The sequence below is a fragment of the Lineus longissimus genome, chromosome 10, assembly GCF_910592395.1.
Source record: "Lineus longissimus chromosome 10, tnLinLong1.2, whole genome shotgun sequence".
In the NCBI taxonomy this organism is placed as follows: Eukaryota; Metazoa; Nemertea; class Pilidiophora; order Heteronemertea; family Lineidae; genus Lineus; species Lineus longissimus.
The window spans coordinates 17681459-17699316 of record NC_088317.1 but is presented as its reverse complement, the minus strand read 5'-3'; the positions used below and the strand labels follow the sequence as shown (position 1 = coordinate 17699316).

Sequence of the window (17858 nt, the reverse complement as noted above, 5' to 3'; positions counted from 1 at the left end):
ACAGAACAAGAAATTGATAGAACATGTTGCTATAATGCATTCATTATCAATATCAAGAAAAAATACAAATACATAGTGAATGATTACCTAAAGTCTAATATCCATGGAGGCCGACACTCGATTGTGCGATGGATCGTAACCAGAGACTGTTGGCACCAATGAAATTTTGAGTTTCCCATATCTCAGTGTTTCTTATCAAATGATTGACGAGCACTCGTTTTCTTGTGTTCCCCAAAAAATGCGCGGAAACACTGAGGAATGGGTCCACTCAGATACATTGCCTGGCATTTTCCCAGATGATGAACTTGGAGATGAAAGACAGATCCCCAGAGGTTTACTTGCAAGATACCCAGATCGTACACCCCAGAAACTTAGTGACCCAGATGGGGATAAGGCCTGATCACAGCAACTTTGGTGCTCATTTCAAGAGGACAGGCATCGGAGACCCACTCAACAACATATCTAAACCAAAGTGTGATGATCAACGACTTGTAGCAAGAGTGAGACTCCAAGAGTCCCCAAACATCCTCTTGAAATGAACAAGGGTGAAGGGTTTTGTCAACCTTAGCCGAACACTCCTCAGACGGTGGAATTCTTAGGTCATGCACATTCCCTGAGGGATCAACAACTGCCATAAGGAAGACCACTGCATTAGGAGTGTTTTAGTCAGCACTTGTAGTGACAGATGTCTTTAACAGTAACATAATTCTTGGCACTTTACCACATGTACAGGGAAGTAATTAGATCAGTAAAAGTTTCGGCTCACCAGGACAAGAAGTTGTCACAACAGGACAAACTCTGAATCAAATCGAAGAGGCAGTTACTGTAAAACCAGTCAAGAGCTGTCACAATCACAATATCTGCATTGAAAAACTTCATTAGCAATGTGCTACCATTAGAGTCACGACAGCTCCTGACCCAGTTTACAGTACACATGCACATATACAACAAGCATCGCCCCATTCACTTGATGATGAACTGTAGTCAAGCCGCAGCAAATGAGAGGTTTTTATGGCTGCAACCTGCAATAATCATCACGGCAATGAGCCATAAAAGATCACTTTTCTTCTCTTTGTTAAAGAAAAGCACCAGTGCTTGTACCGTAGTTCCTTTTTCTCGTTATTTCAGATGTATTTCCAAAGAAATGAAGGAATTTTATTGATAATCGTTGCAACCAGACCTGGCCTTGTGAGACGAAACTTCTAAATCGATGCAACTAGCTTCCAGCACCGAATGACATGAACTTTAATGGCATAGACAACATTAATCCTACTAGAAATTCTACATCATTTGAAAGCATACTTGATCTTAAACAGAAGCTGCCATTGCCTTTTATAACCCGTGAAGTCAATCATGCACTGCTTTATTACCAGATACCTACTGATCGAGGTCAACTAACCAGATACAGATTTTACTTGTCTTTGATGACTTATTGAGTTAAACCATAAACTTCTAAGTCCGGGGCTCAATAGGTGACCTAAACAGGCAGCTTCAAGTGCATAGTACCTTTACCGCAATATTCGGCAAGAGAGTATTGGAGAAAGCCCCCTTTTTGCCATGATTTATCACATTGGGAAGGTATCTGATTGGGTATTGAACCCATGGGTGACAAGCGCTGAGCTACTGTCAGAAAACGGAAGAGTTCACGGCTGATACCAATGCCAATGACATCAATGACAATGCCAGACTTTGACATATTATGCCCCCTCAAAATCATTATCGTGACAGTTAGCATGAACCTGATTATTTGGTACCATAAGTAATAAAGCATAGCATCGATAACAACGATATTAATGTTACTAGTACACGTCAACATAAACCTGCAAGTATTGTAAGAAGATTCAGGGTTTTATTCAGCTCTCTCACATTGATGACCTGATTAACAAAATAGTACAGAATATTAACAGCACAAACGACAATCATCACTCTGCTGGACTGGATTTGTCCAGATGGCAAACCGTCACAACAGTGTGATCATGGTCATGCACCAGTCATACTGAATGCAAAACAACTGCCTCTATCAACACACTTCCGATGCATACAAAAAATTTGAGACCATTTTAAACCATCGTAAAAGCTCCCTTTATTTTTTGTCAAAACAATTAGTAATTCTCGTCCAAACTTTTCTGAAATGGTTCATCATAGCCAGCTAAGATTTCGGGCAGACGCCGTTACGTCACTGATGTAAAAGGTTTCTTTTCTTCATCATGTTTGCTCCTCAGCAGACGGTGGTTTTCAGCAAAACATCATATTGGCACTGTGACATGAAATTTGAAATAACCAGCAGGAATGGTAGGACCCCAACAACAGGTGATCCTTGCTCGTTTTCTTTTGCTGGACCAACAATTGGGATATCAATGAACAAATTGCAACAGGACCCACGGAATAAAACATTTCTATGAATTGGTAGCAGGAAGACCGAGGCTTGCAAAACAAATAACCTAGTTTATACACGATTCTACACCCACTCTCCGACAATATACATCCATATAACGCCCATAGAATAATTGATTCCGGTGTACCGAGATAGAACAGAGTATAATCTACTCAGTTTTTTAAATGTCACAATCAGTCGTTCATCTATTGGCAATATTTTCTATGGAAGTGATGACGATGATGCTCTCCGAATTAAATTTCCTCCGTCCCATCTCGATACAACTTCTCCTACATCAACAAGTCAGCAAACATCTCCAACCTACATCCGTCTACAACAAGTATTAATGATTAATAAAACGTCAAAACAACCACAAAATTTCACCCAAATATTAAAAGAACACAGGAGTGCCCAGAAGTACACGAGTTATAAAATTTGTGCTAAAACAAGAGCAAAACATTCTTGAGTCATACATTATTAGTTTTGATATTATTTGGTCCAACACACAAAAACCTGGTTGAAAGTTAGATTTGAAAATACAAAAAACACTGATGTATGGCTCTTTTTGCTTCCAAGTTCAAGACGATGAAGACATTGTTTATATTTCCTATTTATGTTGTGTTTTTATTCAAAGAATCAACACCCTGAATGGTCACCAATGCCTAACACAACTTTGTTCAATTTTGTCATCGACGAATTCTGAGGAAAACCAGGAACAACGACATCATGCAGAGCATTGCTGACCAGTCAAGGTCATCAAGAACAAACTTTCTGATACCCGAATTCCGTCACTCGAAAATCATTCACCAAAACCAAAAAAAACTCCATTACATTATCATTACCATGGTTACCATTCTACTAGTGTCAAACAAGTTTTTAGTTTCACACCCCTATTTTCTAATTCTAGAATGGACTCTCCCAACACTAATTTACATAAGATTGATGCTGTCAAGGCTTACTTGTCACGAACCAAGTTTACATAGGAATCTGTCCATCTCGGTTAAGGTGTCACATTTCACTTGTCAGAGCAAATGCTTTTGCCCACTCTGGTTTTAAAACATGACATGAGGCAAAAAATGACATCATGAATCCCAAGTAGCCCACATTTAAGAAATGCTTCATTGTAATTGACAATGTGAACTCTATGTGAACTCAGCCTAATGCATTTACTGGAAGAGTCCATACAAAGAAAGGGGGTGCAAAGGTTATACAAAACTCTTGGAACAGAACTTCATTGTGAGAATTGACCAACCATCTCGCCAGTTCAGATATAAACGTGCACATATACACCTACCAATACATAAAGAGGCTAAAGTTTTCATACAACATTTTATATAATAATTTTAACTAGGTGCCAATTGGCTTACATTCATTAAGTCAAACCAGATTATTTTTTTCTCATTTTCTTTCTTTTATTGATTCTATAAGTATTTGAAATACCGATATAAAGAAACTACTTCAGACAGGACAACAATCATAGTAATTTTTTGCTCATTATTTTGCTGTGACCAACTTTGGTCTTTCTTTTAGATCACTTCAGCAGTTTCTTTAGATCAGTTAAAATTGGAAATCATTCCAATATCATTTTCAAAATGCTAATACACATCTTTCGAAATAGGCTCCAAGCAAATTTGATTTAGCCTCTTTATTAGTTTTCATTTCAGCCTGAATTTTTCATAAGCAGTCACCATTTTGGGACACACCTCAACACAATTTCAATTAGCTGACAAATTTTCACACTTATTTCATTTTATTTGAAGTTCACATCTATATGTTCCAAGCTGTTGTCTTAAATGTTTGAATGACACTTTACATACACAGCAATATAACTGGGTCACCCCTGTGATGTAATCATTTTATAGTTCTCCATCACAAGTCCACGAGGACATCGAATTATATACATGCCCAGCAAACTAGCAATGAAACAAAGGCACCCTCGAGGGACCCAAGATGAATTATAACATCCCTCTGCAGCACTTGTCCACCCTATTGTAATATTGGTACCTTCCACAACTTTCATAAGATACACCTGTGGTTCATTTTGCATAGAGTGGGTGAGCCCACTAAATATGCTGCACAAAATGCTGTTATCTGTCACATATTAAAGTCACCTCAACGGACACTGAGGGGTTAAAGTGATTATCACCCGGCAAGCTTTTGAGTCTGCCTTTCCATTTTCACCGCCCAAGAAAATGTACTCACCCTTTCCTGCTTGCAAATATCATTTCAAAGCTCTGTCCACCGATGTTATAGACATATGCTCACTCAGCTGTTAGCAGGTGATTATCACTTGAACACAACCCTCCAATGAAATGAGGTCACTAAAATAAACACCCCTGCATCAACAAGGGTGATTTCACGATTATACTGAAATATTACCCAAGATTTAGGATGATGTCAATTACAGCAACGATTTCATAAGAAATGCCTCCTTCTTGATGTAGTTTTTAGAAAGACAATGTTGTTCATACCTGATTTTTTCATATTAGACAAGCCCTATATTGCCAGAAAGACACACTAAACCAGAGTCCGTATGCACTCTAAAATAAGCTCGAACAAATTAGCCAGCCCTCACTTGAGCAGCTGTCTAAGCCACAGAGTAGGGTTAATCAGCTCAGGACTATTGAGTTAGTGCTCTTCATTCATATACACAACATCAAATCACTATCCATGACAAAAAATAAAAACTTTCATTTCATTTCTGACTCGCCAATAAAATACTTTTCAAATCATTATCAAACGGGACTAAAGCGTTAACTTATTCTTTAGAATTAATGGAAGTTCTAAGTTATCTTTCATAATTATCAACACTTCCTTTATTTCAGGCTCGGCTTACAGAGAATTCATGTTGTTACCTGTAATGTGTCACTTGTCACCTGTAATGTGTCACTTGTCACCTGTAATGTGTCACTTGTCACCTGTAATATGTCACTTGTCACCGGTCACGTGTGACAAGAAGAACACACCAGTTCCAACGAGAGGACTAGACAGGCGTCCACATTTGACATCTCACACTCAGATCATGTCATGTTTTCAAGCCTGAGTCAACCAACAAACCAGCTTGTGACAAGTGACTTGTGACTCGGTAAATCCTTTGTAAAACCAGCCTCACAGAGGTATAAGAGGGTCCTTGTCTTTTCGACAATTTGCTCAATTCAATAGAGTTGTTTTTTATTTTACTTCAATATTTTGTTTAGAAAGCCGTCTTCATTTATAACTTTACTAAATAGGTTAGAGTATAGTCCCCTTGACCCTTTGAGCTAAAAGTTCAATCATAGTATACACATGCGATTATGGTCCATCATCAGAAAGTTGCAAAACTCCTTTATACAGCAATTTATAACAATGAAACTTTCAAACAACGGACTAGGCAAGCCATCCTTTTAAAATGAGATCACTCTTTGTCACCTTGACACCCCCACTTTTGTCAATGGATTCTTCCGAAGCATGATCTAGAAGAGTCTATACAGGGAAGTGGGGTTGAAAAGGTTGAAGCAACAGGGATCAGCACAGACCTTTAAAAACCTCTACACCCTATGTTCCTGAATAGACTATCCTTATGTATTTATCAGAAGAGTCTATTACTGGAAAATGGGGATGAAAACCTAGCACCAAGCATGCAAAGAGTGCACAGTGGTTTTAGCTCAAGTCGGGTGAAACAAACTGTTATAATAAGCCCAATGTTTACTGCATGTAAATGTACATGTATGCTGGCGGTACACTACATCAGTGTCCTTTCCACACACGTCAATATTAGATATAATCCTAGTTTTTTACATGATTCAAAGCTGACACGATGATCACGGAACTTTTTCAACCTTAGTACGTTTTCGTCACACCAATCTATTCAAATCTTTAGCAACATATTCCACATATGTTTATAACATTTCAACATTTGAACTCAATCCTTAACTTTCTAACAATCTCCAATCCTTAACTTTCACAACAATCTCAACTATCTTTCCGCTGGTAATAAAATGCTTTTAATAAAATGAACCGTAGATCTTCCCTTGATAAAATAACATGTTGACCGCCAGAACGAGAATGCTAGGGATTGGTATGTTCTCTAGACTTGCCTGCTACAGGTATACTCATATGTACTGCAGATTACTCCACAAAGAGAACACTCAATAGTATGGGTGTTCAAAAGACCACTAAGAGTATGAACACCCAAGTACACACAAAATGAGCCGGCAGTCAACTGGTCAAATAATATCTGCATACCCAAAACTGCTTCCAACTTCTACAATTTCAGAATTATTTCTGAAGTTCGATCACATTTTCCAAGAAATGGCCAAAAAGGACACCATACAGAATTCAGCGATGAACTTCGTCTTCCCAAAAGGTGGCGTGATTCATAAGCATATCCTATACCCGTTCATTCAGGTCGATATCCGTTGAGACGTGATCCATTGTTCCATCAACTGCAGCCAAGCCAACACTATAAAACGCTTTCTTTAATAGCATGTTAAAATTCCACAGCTTCGTCTGACACGATCACAACTGCATTCTGCGTATCTATCCTCAGTGTAAAAATATAAAAGTCAATGATATTATATGATTATTATATAAATACTGAGATACTATGATATGCCCAGTTCACATGGTAAAGGTTTCTTGCAAAAGTTATCATAAATGGGGTCCAGGAGTAAATTTCTCCAATGAACAAACAGGAAAGTGCCATGCAGGGAAGTGGTAGGGCATCCCCTTATGATCCAAAGATCATAGGTTCAATTTCAAGCTGAGGTGCTAGTTGGTTCCCCACTGGTTGAGTAGAAGTGAGGGCTTTGCAACTATTCCTTGAAACTCCCAGTAATATTTTCAGGGGAGACCATGATAACAATGATCCCAAATAATGTCTTCACAGTTTAACTACTGAGAAGCACTGTCTATATACATGTAAGTAACTTCATCATTATAAACACACTGCCTCTAATCCTACTTTGAACCCCAATTAGATCCTTTTAAGAAACATCTCCCACATGAACTGGGCTAGTTTTACATAAGTCGTTCCCTAAGATCTTTACATTAATGATGTACAGCGGTGTTATGGACAGCGCAAGGTGATTATAGCACCATGTGGATGGATGGATAGCCCTCATTATCTCCATTATGATCAGTCGAATTGATCACAGACATTTTTGTCCAAAATTTGCAGGAAACTGGGAGATGCACACAGAGCACTGGACTAGCAAGGTTCATTTCAGTACTGGACTCGCCAGGTCTTTTTCAGTACTGACCAGCGAGGTCTATTTCAGTACTGGACCAGCGAGGTCTATTTCAGTACAGAACTTGCAAGGTTCATTTCAGTACTGGACTAGCAAGGTCTATTTCAGTACTGACCAGCGAGGTCTATTTCAGTACTGGACCAGCGAGGTCTATTTCAGTACTGAACTCGCAAGGTTAATTTCAGTACTGGACTAGCAAGGTACTGGACCAGCAAGGTCTATTTTAGTACTGGACTAGCAAGGTCTATTTCAGTAACATTAGACAAGCTACACGTAGACTCCGAGTGCAACACTCCCAACTTCAGCTCATGAACAATTTAAAGACTGACAAGATGAATACAATGGTCAGTTTAGAAAAAGTTCAATATAGGCTGTGCAATGACGTCACTCGTCATTCTGGACATCAATATGTGTCCTTGACTCAATGACACCACCGACAATAAACACACCATGCTGGACAATGACATCATTTCCTTTCCAAAATGGTGTATTTTTACGCGATGACGTCACGTGCACAGCCTATGACAAACGACAGATGACTGAATGATCGATCTGATTGATATTTAAGTTACAATACAGGGTGTAACAGAAAGAATGGTAGGTCACCCTTGCCAAAAGTCATTTGTAGAATTGACAGACATTTCCAGGTGCAAGCAGTTGGCCTTAGACACTTCAGGAGCTTACTATGATGTTCTATTGCTGCCTAATGCTATTATATTGACCGGTGGTACACCATCTGTCAATAATGTCTTCTCCAATAAAACCGATTCTGCATTCTTTTCGGTACACCATGTACTGACTAGAGGACAGTTTATTTATACATTTGCTGAGGATATTTTGAACTGGCAAGTTTACACTAGAGCAGATGAAGACAAATTACGTCTCAAATGCTAACCAGCTAGTTCAATATTAAGGAATGAATATTAACAGTGTAGCTCTACTTCATTTTAAATCTAGATGATTTTTTGTCAACAATATTTTTTAGGATAATGATAACTGATTGAATTGCCAGAAAAAAAGAATATTTCCACTCAGGAAAACGATGTGAAAAAAACAAAGATTTGGAGTTGAGTTCTGTTAGCAATCCAATGATCATTCTGACTTTGTAACTAAGACACAGATAAATCCACAAGCCAAAAAACATCGCGCAAAATATTTGGGAAATGTCTTGAATTTGAGTTTTCCTCCTTCCAACCCTATGATCATTGGATATTGTCGAAGGCACCAATTTCCCAGCCGATATGTTAAAACTGAGAAATAAAATCATTCTGGTGTTTCCTATGGTGCCATGACGTTAGGGCTTCGGCTCAATGCTGCCATGATGTCGCGATGATTGTGATGAAAATGTCCTCCAGGTGGTGCTGTTAGGATAGAAGATGGCGGTGGTAATGGGGCTGTCCATGACCGCTGTACAAAGCTATCATCAAACCTGACCATTCATCATTCGAACTTGCTGCCGCCTAGCCATGTATTCGGTGTAACTTAGCGTTATCTTTTCGCTACGATAACGCGTCAGTTTTATTGACTTTCGAATCTCATTTGTGATATCCTTTTTGAAACCTCCTTTACGCAGGAGAGAGTCAATAGTTTGTACCCTGTCCCAACCTGGAAAGAGAAACAATGAACATTTATGGCCTCACGACAAAATTTCGAAAATGAGAGCACATTTTTATCAGCATGTGTACAGCTAAATTATAATGGGCTCTCCACTGCTACACCATGTTATTCAGTTGGTCCTACAGGTGGCGCACTTGCAGAAAGTTGTTCAAAGGATTAGTAATGTTGAAACCTCGGGGGTTAAAATTCTAATACACCTGCACATGTACTGTCAAAAAGCAACTGCTGTCTGACACTGATGTATACTCAATACAGCAGGGATTTTTGGAAGGCATTTTTCCAACAGTTTGCGTCGCTTTTCAGAAAAAGATTTTTATGTGGTGCTCTCTTCATTGACATGGCAAATAAATAACCTGCATTACTTTACTCTGGTAACGTCTCTAAAATAAGCAATCTGCAAAAAGATATGTTTACTAAGAACAAGCACCTACACTCCCTTGTAATATCTAGTGTATAATGGTATGTTATCCAAAGTAGACCTTCAATTGGCCAGACAAGTGTCTACAATTTGTTTATCAAGGAGCCATTCGAAGAACTAACGATCATCATAAAACACTTTTATGGTGCAAACTATTGGAAATAGATGTTTAATGACTGTTTTGTCATTTGAAATTATTCTCCGACTAATTCGAAGGCAAAATAAGTCATGGTTGCTGGCTTCTATTCTAAGGTTGGGGTTGGATTCCAGCATACCTTGTTCTTTTGCGACCTCGGGTAGATAGGTGGCGGTTCTGGGCTTTGGCTGTTTATCGATTTGGAATTCTATCCTAATGCCATGGACACCGACCTGAAACAAGAAGCATACATCCTCTTTGTCATCTGCTGTTTACCTCTGATAGTGACGTCTGCTGTTAATTGCCGAATGGTACCAGTTGTCTGATTCAAGGCATTCCAAGTTCTATAAGAAGCCAAGCTGAACAGGTGGCACAAGATAATGCCAGGCTGCCTCAGGGCGCCCCAGGCTGCCTCAGGGCACCCCGGGCTGCCTCAGGGCGCCCCAGGCTGCCTCAGGGGCCCCAGGCTGCCTCAGGGCGCCCCGGGCTGCCTCAGGGCACCCCGGGCTGCCTCAGGGCGCCCCAAGCTGCCTCAGGGGCCCCAGGCTGCCTCAGGGCGCCCCAGGCTGCCTTACCCTGGCAGCTTGCTGGATTAGAGTAACCCCCAATGAACCTTACCTCCCAATCGAGATAGTCCTTGGCCTCTTCAAAGTTGGTAAGGAGGGAAACGGAGCAGTAGAGTTTGGTCAATTCATCTTTCTTGATTGGATCAAAACGACTATCTTTCATTGCACTGGAAAAATGGAGAATATTCTTGAGAAAATTTGCTTGTAAATGTAAAGATACAACATCTCCCTTTGGAACATGAATATGACTGCTATAGAAGGCTTTCTTTAGAGACTCACCAAGGGGTTATATTCAAACCAAGTTGAGTTAGCCAGCAATTAGGTCATCCTTCCCTACATTACCTTGTGATAGCATATTCCCTGAGTCCATTGTGTAGCTTCTGGGCTGAGAAGGTCCCTATACATCCACGAAGATGACGCTCCTTGCCAAACTTCCATGTCACAAACAATGGACTGCAAAGGAAGATTAGGAGAATAAGTTCCTTACTAATGGATTCCGTTACTGACCAAAATCCTGACCCGACGTTCGTGTAACATCCCATCCGATGAGATTGGTTTCATTATTGTTCACCACCCACGGTAGATTCACCTTTCCAGTATCTTATTGGAAAATAATGACGTTAGATTGCTCTCAAGTTCCACAATGGAGTTGAGAGTCCGGGTCTTCTTACAATGTACATGTCAAAACTGAGCGATTTCATATTGAAAGTACAAGGACGTCTTTATTTGAGGTTTCAGTTGGAACCTCCTCAACTTGGAACAATCTCTTCCCGTTTTTTTTGGGAAAACTAGCAAAATCCAAGAAATTCTGAAGGAAGCGTTTAGAGACTGCAAGGGTATAGTACAGCTGCCCTCAACATGATACCGGTACAACAATCTGACCGGACTCTAGCTCAGCAGCATCAATCTCAATACAAAGACACCAGTACATGATCTGTTGAGAATGGGGACATACATTTTGTACATCAAAGTGGAAAATAATCCTTCTGAAACACACTTTTTCTCAAGCAGCTTCTTAGTACAGACTGACAGTCGAAGACATTGGAAAAGGAGTAAAGTTTTAAGCATACTTTTAATCTCATGCCTTAAGTTGAATCATGAGTGTAAGCATCTTATGAAAGATGATCAAACGATGTTTTAACACAGTGACAAGTGTAATGCATCATCTTTACTACACTTGTCAGCTTCCTGATCTCCTGCATCTGTGCCTGACGAACTGAGATGATACTAGGATACCGTCAGAGCTCTCAACACGGCTATTTATCTCAGCGCAGCATCAGGACAAAATACACCCGTAGTTGGATTGGAAGATGCTTGTGCTAACGTTTGCAGGAAACCAAACAGCATCATATTTAAAGGTCATTCAACCTTTGCAAACCCGTCAATCATCATAACCAGTAAGATCACCCCGCAACGAACAAGCTTGAAGTATCGCTATTCGTAAAAGGAGAACACCATCTATGATTCTAACAACAAGAGAAGAAGAAATCTACACATTTTCTCAGAAAAATCAATAAAAGAAGTGAGTGTGTGGTGACGTCTCTGAGCGCATCTGGTTGCAAGGATATTAGGTGCAGCCTCTCATAGTCACAACTATATGTAACGAAGGATTCTAAGGAGTCAAGGAAAGGGATTTTTAACCCTGGGTGGAGAGATGGCCGAGTTTCTGATGTGCAATCACTGGTTTTTATGCATCTGCAGATCTGGCAATCAGAGCAGTAAAAGATGTACTAGTACGTATATGCGTGCAGCGTCGACTGACATGACGAAACTAAAACTTGTCCGGCCATTGAACCTAGATTGTTTTTAACATCTGCATGGATCAGATGGACTTGAATTAATAATTCACTTATATATACACGTATATCACAAGAGGACTCTGGAGTGACATTGCAAGGTACTCATATGTCTGGCACTTGACTCAGATTACACGTACAATGTACATTCGTGAAGGGTACTGTTGTATGCATAACGTCTCAAGATTTACCACAAAGTAGAGCAAAATTTAACAAGTCTGGCCTCAGACAGATGTCGAGAAGATAAACAAGCTATTGACACAAAAATCAATTCAATCGTCCCATGAATCAACAACAAGCGAAATGAAATCAATAGTCATCAAACAATCCTCCCCCTCAAGCAAATAATGAACTCATTTTCAAAAGAGTTGGAAAGCTGTATATGACACACAAGTAGTTGAGAACCCATGGAATGGAAGTAAAAGCTTTTTTGGTATGGGAAACTGGAGTATCTGTCCGATTTGATATAATGACATCACACAATTGCAGAAAAAAAATTAGTTTGGAGACCTGTATACAATCAAACGCTAATCATAGCTAACGCTACATGTTCATGTATGTACCGGTAGTGTTTTTCTCTGGCCATGATAGAGAAACTGTATCTTCAAATACAAACCTTCAAATACATGGACATCGATTGTTATGGTCTCACATTCAAAACAAAACATACTTCACTCCCCCTGACAGCTCTAGGAACATTTATTTTATGTAATATATTGGACCTCACTGAAGAATTCTTTAAGTTTTATTTCTGCCCTGACAACCCTCTATAAATTTGAATGCAAATCTCAGTTCAATAAAAAGCAAACTTCAAGGAAATCAGACCACATCTAGTAGTTTGTGCTCCAGAGCCCAAAACATGTTGGTCAGCGAATACATTTTTTAATTAACAGTAGGCCTACTCAGCCTAATGTTGGAACACTTTTCTCGAACTTAACAAACAAAACTTTTTGCAAAAAGCAATAGCATAGATAAAGGTCAAGTCTTCTGATTCATGATAACAATTAACATAGCATTACCCTTTCCAAGAACTGAACTGTCTTCACAACGAGTTCAGGGAGAGAAATTGTCCAGTTTTTACATAAAAAAATAATCTAGTTCCCCATTGTAAAATTCAAAGAAAATATCACAAGGTATTGAAAACATACCATGTTATCACTTCTCTATAATGATTTTATGATTATTGAGCAGCAATGACTTATATAGGCCACATAAGCCAACACCCAAACACACAGAAAGCACAACAACACAAGCCACAACAGCTGGATATGACAAACACCCCTATTTTTCTGAAATGGAATCGTCCCGTTCGTGAATGAACCGATCAAAACAATCAATAAAATCCACAGAAATACTCCACAAAGAAATAAATCCTTCATGCAAATAATGGAATATATTCCATACGAATGAATTATGGTGAAATTATTCCGACATTCCCCCTAAAATAAGAGATACAGGCATCCTTAGCCGATTCCACTTACTATTCATCATTTGTGAAATGAGGTCTTGGCGGGGGTGTCTGAGTATTGTTTAGATGGTTCAAGAGAACATCAAAACAGTACACACACATGTCCGGCTTTATCGTAAGACCGTTCGGCGGACCACTACTACAGTGACCATTATGGAATTCGTGTCTATCGTTCTTGGTATTGTGAGGATGGACTGTAGTTCCATTGCAACAGATTGCAGGCATAGAATTATTTAGTTTTTGTTTCTTTACTCCACAGCAGCCTGCAGCCATCTTGGAATGTTCCAATTTTAGAGCTCTCGCGAGATTTCAAAGCCTGAATTGCGAAATGGAGCGGATTATGTTTTCGACATGATGTCATATTAAATAAAAATAAATAACTAAACTACTTACTTTTTGTCTCAAGGAACATAATACCAAGTTAGATAATGCTTAAAGATGTTTTCTTTCATTTTCATGATAAGAAAGCTTGTTATTAGCCTCCAATCAAGTTTTAGTGTGCTTCGTTCCGGACAACAACAGTGTCCCGAATCCTGCTTTCATTTAAACCCAACAAATGTACGCTAATTTCTATGACGTAATACACAACAGCTTTATTTCGGGAGTTACTTTTTCTGTTTTGATCGCAAATAACTAACAAAATAACATATCTGAAGCATCAAAATTACATGCAGATGTATGAACAATGAATGCTGTAAGCCTCTACCTGTCGACATGCCGCTACATTATGCAGGCATCTCCTGAGAATCCATATTCTTGGGGGGATCTCTACAAATACTTGCCCTATTTACGTCAAGCACTGTCTTGCTGTGTGTGTACACACATTTTGCACATTCCAATGGGACCTATTGATACCATCTGTCAGCATCACGTCTGCCAACATTGTATCGGTGGCAAAATGAGACTTTACCCGTCGTGTAGTTGGTGCAAAGATTTTGGACAGTTTCAAGAAAATACACAACTTCGGATCGTGATTCAATGTTACAAGAAACTTTGCCAATATTTGTCTCATTCTACAGTCCTGAATGTTTATGCAGAAGTAGATAACGGTGATAAAAACAGTGTCATGAGTATCATTCAAGAAGGAATAACAATCGCAGACAGTTATGATTACGGAGCAAATCCGCTGCCGCTGTCATCTTTTTATACGAAGTGTCAATCGCCAAGACGATACTTGGAGTTTGATCATGAGGCAGAAAAAAATGCTGCAGCATCAAATTCAACACCAAAGGACCCTGTGTTGGAGCCTGCATCACCACAACCAACGTCTCCAGGTGTTAGTACTGAGTATGTACCACCGTCTTCATCACCGCCCCTGTCCCCTTCCTTGAGCAGGAAAGAAAGAAGGCGGTCAAGAAGTGGGAAGAACACTGCTGGTGCTTCCAGTAGTGTGATGCAGTCTGACGAAGGACATAATTCAAAACAGAATGACAGTGGAGAAACTTTGCCCATTCCATCTTCAAGTAGTGCTGAAGCTGGGCTGAGTTCATACACTGGTGCTGGTGCTGGTAGGCGGTGTCTTGATTTCAACTCAAGTGCTGAAAGTAAAAAATGCTTCGATTCAGAAAGTGGTACAGATGGTCATGATTCTAGTTTAGATCGTAAAAATCAACGTCGTGATTCTGTTACAGAGCGAAAACACTCTCGCTCTCGGACTGGGATGGGAAATAAGACATGCCACAAACCTGTAAGGAAGTACAGTTCAAAATCTAGTGACAATCATGCCCAGAAAGAACAAAGCTCGTGTGAGACTGGATCAAAAAGTGATGGTGGTTTCACCAGCAGTGATTCTGAGAGAGAGAGGAGAGAAAAGAAAGGCCAGCGATCACGTCGAACAAGTACAACGCGTGTTGCGATGGGTGGTGATTATAGGATTGTCGATAATGCACATAAACATTCAGGGGAGAGGGAGAAAGCGACGGTTGCAGAGCCTGACACAAGTCAGCCAGCTCCTCAGGAGAAGCCCCCTCCTCTCAGTCCAAGAGTTTGTCTGGGGGAGCACGACTACATGAAAGAGAGTCCATATTACAGTGTCAGCATGCCCAATGGGAATGAACCTAAGCTAACAATACGACGTAAACAACATCCCTCCCACAGCCCCAGCCAGAGCAATCAAAGAAAAAGACATCGGACTGCAGACCGTAATATCCCACACCTGGAAATGTCAGGCCCAATACTGAGTTCTAGTTCTGGAAACTCGAAGAAGAAGAAGCGATCAAATAAAGACGTCAAAAAGAAAGGCTGTCGTTGTGGCACTGCTGCTTCAACACCAGGAAAACTGACTTGCTGCGGGCAGCGATGTCCGTGTTATTCAACTCACAAACCTTGTAATGATTGTAGTTGCCGTGGCTGTCACAACCCACGGAAGTTAGTTGTCCCAGACAGCACTGTGAAAGAGGATGACAATGAAGATACTGAGATATTTGTTGATATTTGAAGCAAATGTAATGTTAACTTAATGATAAATCATGTAAAAATATTTCAAAACTTGCTTAGGTAAAAGTATTAGAAAGTCAACTTTGAAAGAAATGGGATACATAAAACATCATCGACCCGTGGTGTACTTTCTGAGTGCCACATATACTTGCCTGGCTGCCAATCCTGAGGTGGTGGGTGATCAAATATTTGATACGCAACTAGTTCATCAAATACCGGAACTTTCCTTGCATTAGGCATTTATCTGAAGTAGGTCAGAGGAACACCTTTCCTACTGGACGCAAGCAATCTTTGCACATATTTAGAGTGGACCTGTGTTGAAAAAAGTGCAGCTATTGTCAATGATGAAGTTAGTAATCATGTTACATTTTTGTACATGTAAGATGTCTTTCTTTTTTTTTCTATGTCATAAGCTTGCTGTGTGATTTACCACTGTGAGTGTCGTTGCCTTGAGATGAGTTTTGAACTCGGCTGATTCATTGGTGACATGAAGACAATTATTTATTTCTTCATAATTTATCTGAGGGTAGTCGTACCCTTACGTCTGTTCTCTATTTTTAAGGTAGAAATCGAAATGTCCAAAGTTGAGAATGAACTTGAGTCTAGTTGACCTTGCATACTTGATCATATTGCCTACCTTTTACTCCTTATTGCCAAAATGATTTAGCTTTTTTAGCTTGCCAAAATGAAGGGAGCAATAAATATCGTTGCTGATAGTAAGTGTTTGTTGATAATATGAGGATTTCTGATGACAGAAAAGAAGACATTTTCAGTTGTAAGTCTATATTGACTGATAATTTATTGCAAGTCATGTTTAACCACAAAAAAAGTGGTTGGTTTTGTCATTTACTCATATGAATAATGTAGGAACTATGTGGACCTGTGTTTTCATAGCTTACATGGTATTTGTATCAGTTTTACCAAGAATTATAAAGCCTAGTCTTTTCTTTATCAATTCTTGGTTCTGCCGATGTGGAATGATATATTATTGTATTGTTTTAAAGTGCTTTTATTTTGGCTGCTTGCGATATGTCCTCTGCCGGCTTAGATGTATTTGATATCAATGATTTTAAAGCTTAAATTAATTCTTTTACAGAAAGGGTAATGTGTTATCAAGTGGCCAGTTGAATTTCCCAGTTTGTGGTTTACATGTAACATTGCAGATCCGCAAACAAGTCGTGAAATTACATGTAGTGAAACTTGCTGTAATGTTTTGATAAGTACCAGAAGTATTTTTTGAATATCTATCTGAATCCCATCTCATAGTTTTCCTCTCTATACAATCCAAGGGTTCCTTGAACTTTTCCGAGAAAAATTCTCATTGCCCATTCTCAACTCATGAGGTCGAGAAACGGATAGATTGGAAAATCAGTAAGATTCTGATAGATATTTGAATATTTCTCACAGCAAGTAGTGTCAGTGTTCAAGATTATGTACATAAATGTACGTATTAGGATATGGGTTCAAACCTTAGTTGAACCCAATTGTTTTGTTACTGTGTAGTGTACAGTAGTTAACACTTGGAGTAATGTAATGATTATGCACTAATCAATGTAGATCATGTTAATGTGAAGAAGATAATTTTGATATTGAATTGGTCTTGGTTCATGTTTGTTCTTTGTCCATTAACATCTTGACATGATTGAGAGTGTCTCTTGTAAGAGAAAGACAGGGTCTCCAATCGTGTATGTTTTAACAGTGTCCCAGTTCAGAACATCCTCTCTCAACAATTCCCACAAATAGTACTTCTATGAGAGTCTGGAAAGTCTGGAAAGCTGAAGACACTAGTTGTTGAAGTTTGGGTGGTTGTGCCCTGCCC

At 39.4% G+C, this 17858-nt stretch overlaps 2 protein-coding genes across 2 annotated transcripts; one reads left to right on the top strand and one right to left on the bottom strand.

The window, feature by feature from the left end:
* Positions 1–13: 13 nt before the first annotated feature.
* On the bottom strand, positions 14–13876 carry LOC135494442 (AMMECR1-like protein). The gene is made up of 5 exons (XM_064782419.1): positions 13617–13876; positions 10682–10792; positions 10392–10506; positions 9913–10006; positions 14–9207 (listed from the first exon to the last, which is right to left on the bottom strand). Exons 1-5 carry the CDS (start codon positions 13874–13876, stop codon positions 9026–9028), a joined length of 762 nt encoding a protein of 253 aa, XP_064638489.1. The 3' UTR covers positions 14–9025.
* A 300-nt stretch (positions 13877–14176) lies between these two features.
* Positions 14177–17629, top strand: LOC135495070 (uncharacterized). Its single transcript, XM_064783486.1, has one exon. The coding sequence runs from the start codon at positions 14289–14291 to the stop codon at positions 16038–16040; it is 1752 nt and encodes a 583-aa protein (XP_064639556.1). The 5' UTR covers positions 14177–14288; the 3' UTR covers positions 16041–17629.
* The last annotated feature ends 229 nt before the right edge of the window (positions 17630–17858 follow it).